General features: G+C 36.2%; 1 protein-coding gene across 1 annotated transcript; it reads left to right on the forward strand.

Moving 5' to 3' along the window:
• The first annotated feature begins 238 nt into the window (after nt 1–238).
• On the forward strand, nt 239–3,701 carry LOC118050949 (uncharacterized). Its single transcript, XM_035061425.2, has 6 exons — nt 239–479; nt 1,110–1,189; nt 1,283–1,375; nt 2,797–2,867; nt 2,966–3,028; nt 3,123–3,701. Exons 2-6 carry the CDS (start codon nt 1,123–1,125, stop codon nt 3,417–3,419), a joined length of 591 nt encoding a protein of 196 aa, XP_034917316.1. The 5' UTR covers nt 239–479; nt 1,110–1,122; the 3' UTR covers nt 3,420–3,701.
• The last annotated feature ends 1,323 nt before the right edge of the window (nt 3,702–5,024 follow it).

The raw sequence follows: 5,024 nt of genomic DNA on the forward strand, positions 1-5,024 counted from the left end.
GGTTGGAAAATATTGATTTCCTCACACCTTATGGATAATAATTTTACCTGAAATCGTGTAGATACATATTTCACCCCAAATAAAATCACGTTGGATTTTTTCTAAAATATTATCAAAAACCAAATCTTCATTACCTAATCTAAACAAATCCGTATTATTCGAGAGTTATTAAGAAATTAAACCCTTGTATTTTCTTTTTAGTTTTTTACCCGATTAGGTTCGGGTAAAACCCGATCACAAAAGGTCGCTGTAACCTACCTGAAACCCTACCTAGATGTCTTAAGAACCTTAAACTTATATTTATACCAAGCTATATAAAAAAAACCTGTGGTTTCTAGTCTTTGTAGCCTCAGAATTCTCTTCCTCTCACTCTCTTCTCCAGCCGGTGGTAGCAGCGGCAGAAGCAGCATCTCCAACAGCCTGTCCTGCCTAGTTACAGCAGCTTCTAGCTAGGAAGTAATAGGAGCTAAAGATTTCAGGTTATTATGAAATCTGCTGGATAATAGTTTCTCTCGCTTTTCCTGTTATATCTTGCTGGGTGTCTTGTGTTTACTTGTCTTCAATCACCAATTCTTGTAGGGCTTGTAACTCTTTGTACTGTGATTTCTCAAATTGACTCCTGCAAGTTCTATGCTCGTATTGGAGAATGAAGTTATGTTATGCTGAGTATCATCTTGTTTGTTTTTGTCCCAAAAGTACAGAATTGAATTGATAACTGCATGAATAGTGGCGGGGTTATGGATACCCAATGGATGTCCGAAACCTGATCGGGTTCAGGTTTGGGTATCAAAAATTCATACCCGTCGGGTTTCAGGTTGGGTATGGATAGTAATTTTGGGTTCGGAATCGGGTATGGATGGTAACAAAACCGATGCATGGCTACCCATTGCCATCCCTAACAATTTATTACATTGAAGTTCTGTTAGTGTGAGTTTTCAGCTGAGTTGGGGAGTTTATCACTGTTTTCTGAATGTTGGTTGCGACATTTATGATGTTCTAAGACCAAAATTTTGTTCTATCAACAGAACCCCTGACAAAAACTTTCTGCTTTGTCTTCCCTGCAACCAAACTGACTATTTGTACTGAGTTCTTCTTGTTCACTGTCACAGTTCTCAAACAGAGATGGGTTCTTCAAGCAAAGACCTTTTGCATTTGGAGAACAAGTATTTCGCAACACCATCATCCCTTGGTAAACTTCTCCCTCTAACTATTCCTTTTCTTCTTATTAAGTAGAAGAGGCATATATGTTTACATAATGGTGTGTGTTTATATATGCGTGCAGAGTCTATTCTTCGTGTATGTGAGAAAGATTCTGGGCCCAGGAAGCCCCAAGCTGATGGAAAGCCCTTAACCACTCCAGTTCCTCAAAGCCAAGGTATTTGATTCAGTTCAATATTTGGTTTCTTTGCAAAGTTTGATCATTTATTTGTGTCACTACAAAAATTAATTTTCTTGTTATTCTTTTCATAGTATACTGATATTTGTATTGAAAACTGAATTCATGAGGTTAATTGAAGCTTTTTCAGAAAAGGGTCTGATTAACATACCTGGTCTGTTTTACTATATAATGGAATTGGCACAAATAGGGTTTTGCAATTTTATTGCCTTTTTTATTGGTAGTGATTGTCTATGATTTTATGAGGGAAGATTTCTCGTTATGAAAAGAGCAAATAGAAAAACGAAAGGTTCCAGTCTGCAGTGAATCTGCAGTTAACTAAAAACAATGTTGGTTCAAAATGAGGTGGAAAGGCACAAGCAGCTTCGCATCTTCTACATGTTTATGTAATTGGTTACTATCTCTAATATGGGAATCAATACTAGTTTCTTTAGTTAAGCTGCATGCAATATCCTTACTGGAGAAGGATCTGAGTGATTTTCACAATTTTGTGGTTTAGGAGGAGGTTTGGCAAAGTTTCTTTCCCTTTCTTTTGCATCTAGCATGATATCCAAAGTTTCAGATTGGAATTGTATGTGCTTGTTTTTCAATATGAATTGCTGGCAATTGATTCATCTTGGTTAAAGACTGGTCTGTGGTATTCTTATCCCCCAAAGATGGTCTAACTGTTTGTTGGTCTTCTACAATGTTCATGCTTAACCAAGGGAATCCTGTAGATATTCTGCAAGTGTTCTTATGAATCGATGCTGTGCAGAAGGAACAAAACAATCAAGATCAATGCAGACCTAGCTCTTCTACTTTCTTAATAACCACTTTTTAAGCTTAATTATCAACATTATTGAGTTAAATATTTAGCAATTTATTTTCAGGCTGGATGAGACTTGTGTAAATTTTTGGTGACTGAATTGACCTTTGGTTGGTGATCTTCAAGTTTATTCTCTCCTATTTGTTTGCTATTTCATTCTTTCATGTAATAATGGGAACACAATTCCTGTTGAAAATAATTGTTGCTACCTTCAATATCTTTAAAATGGCCAATGGAACATTGTGCTAGACATCCTGAAGAGCAGTGTTTTTGCTTGCAGTAAGATTGTTCTGCTGTTTGTTGATGGAATAGGAGGATAATACTGCTGGGCAGGTCCACACTGTACTGTCATTGGTTTTGGTCTTGACTTTCACTCTTTAAAGTGTTTATCAAAACTAGTATAGAATGTTCATTGCTGAAAGAACGTTTGTGTGATGCCAAACTCATAATTCTGGTTTGATTTCATGTAATACTGGAAATATTTATTTTCTCTCTTAAAATTGGATGTCTGCCACTTTGTTGCAATATCATCCCCTAGAGAACAATAGAATGTGGAAATGTAACCCTGGTATTTTTTAACAATGCTGTGCCACAGTTTTAGGAAAAGTGAGAGATTTCATAGGAGTCATATCAGAAGCCAATAAGCGGTTGCAGGAAGATGCAAAGGTATGCTTACTTGTGATGAGGAGATTCTTCTTCTTCTTCTTTTGAAATCTCAACCATAATCATACTAATTTGTACTTTACATGTCTCTTAAAATACAGGATAATTCTGAGAAATATGACATTGAAACGCTAACTGGAAATGAATCAGAAGTTGTTGAGATGGTAATTGACAGTTGCTTTCTATCCTCCATCCTATATTGTTGCTGCCCATGGTTTTCCCTGAGCTTACTAAGTTATTTTTATGTCTTGATTACAGGATTTGATGCTGGGTATAGCTGATCTTCATACTCCTGAAGCAGTAGCTGCTGCTGAATCTGCAATAGGTAATGGTCATCCATTGAATTCTTTGGCTGCTAGCAGTAGTGAATCAGAATCAGAAGACACAAGTGATGAAAGCGAAAGCGATGATGAGGCCAGTGATGACACTGAAAGTGATGGTGAAGACAATGGCAATGATAATAACAAAACATGCAAGTCTGGCAACAATGATTCAACTAAAGGTATTGTAAAACAATGCTCAAAAAGGCAACGAAAAATTGTTGAACTGTCTTGAAGGCTGAAGCATGTTCTACTGTGGTTTTGGAAAGTCCTTATATTTGTAGTTTGGGCTTCTATGAGGACTCGACCTCAAGACGCTGGGGAGGGGAAAGGTCACTTCCAACTCAGCTTGCTAGATGGTTGAGTTTATATTATATAGGCATAACAACTGTTTCGTAGTTGCTTAAATGCAAGTTCTTTCGCATTCCCTGAACTCAAATTTTGCAGAACTATTCTCTCTTCTTCTTCTTGTTTCTTTTTGACAATTCATGAATGTTATATCACTTCTGCTTCATCACGCTGTGTGCACGGCATTTTTTTTCGTTAAATACCGAATTACATAAATGTTGAGATGATTATCATTCCCTATACAGGAATGGCATGCAAAGGATAGTACAAATTTAAGAATAGCATGGCCTCATTGTGCTTCTCTACTTAGATTTAGCTCCTTGTAATCAAAACATTGCGTGCAAGGGATTTAGTGATTGCCTCCTAATTTAGTCAAGGTTGTTTGTCACTGCACAAGGATCGAAAATCTTAAGGGTTTTATGGAATCTATATAATCTTTTTTTCAGACATTTGGTATTGACATTTATTTAAAACACTATGGCACAATCCAGTGGGGAATTGTATAAATTTGGCACAAAGTTGTTCTCTTGACAGATTTCTCTGACGTTTTTCTTTCTTCCTTTTTAAAGTGCATAGAGTGGTCTTGTATGGTGTGCGTTACTTGGAAAGCTCATAGTTGGCCTATTCCGAGACTTGTGTTTCCATTCTTACTCGTAGATGAACCTTTAAGCAAGTAAAGCTCCGGAAACTTGCACACTGGAATACTGTTCAGTCTTAGACTTGCAATCATCAAGATGGTGATGATAGATAGAAAACACCATGCCTATCGCCTTAGAGGGTGTTTAATACCATTCATTTTGTTATGAAAAAACACCACCTAGGGCCGGAACTCTGGAACTATAGGCAAACGCAAAGCACCAATGGCATTGGAAAAGAGTGAAGACACCTAAAAAATCAATTCTCCAGGGCCAATTGATAAAACCAACCAAGTTATAACTGTCCAAATCAAAGTCATGAGTTTGGTTGCCTTCTAACCTTCCCATCTCTTTGCTTAAACCTTTCCAAACTGATGAGCAACACTGTAAAATTCATTACATATGCTCATTAGACCAATTACAATAGAAAGACCCAAGAGAATCAAAGATACATTCATTGAGCTGATTCATGATATTTGGGCTGAGCAAGCTTCAAGAATTCCTTTTAAGATGGCGTCAAGCATGAAGTTGAGTTCAAAGAAGGATCAAGTCTTGATCAATATGATCCAAGCAAGATATGAGATTGTTTAAACAACTTTACGATAATGGTTATAACTTTTTAGTCCAGTATTTAAATCGGGTTGAAATCTTGCTAAAATATTTTAAAGATCCTATTTATTATAGGGTTAAAATCTCAAAGCAATCATACATCGGAAAGGCTTTTCGATAAAATGCAAAAGTTACTATTTGAAAATATACAAATTGAAAAGGCTTTTTTATAAGATCCAAAAGTTACTATTTAAAAATACATGGATTGAGCTTTTTATTTATACAAGATTTGAGCTTTGTATTTTATT

Source organism: Populus alba, chromosome 15 (genome assembly GCF_005239225.2).
Source record: "Populus alba chromosome 15, ASM523922v2, whole genome shotgun sequence".
Classification (NCBI taxonomy): domain Eukaryota; kingdom Viridiplantae; phylum Streptophyta; class Magnoliopsida; order Malpighiales; family Salicaceae; genus Populus; species Populus alba.

What these genes read in the sequence shown, in the direction of transcription:
- LOC118050949 (XM_035061425.2), top strand. Translation starts at nt 1,123, where the DNA reads ATGGGTTCTTCAAGCAAAGACCTTTTGCATTTGGAGAACAAGTATTTC. An exon ending in GGTTGCAGGAAGATGCAAAG is followed by an intron (nt 2,868 to 2,965) that starts GTATGCTTACTT and finishes CTTAAAATACAG; the next exon opens with GATAATTCTGAGAAATATGA. An exon ending in AATCAGAAGTTGTTGAGATG is followed by an intron (nt 3,029 to 3,122) that starts GTAATTGACAGT and finishes TCTTGATTACAG; the next exon opens with GATTTGATGCTGGGTATAGC.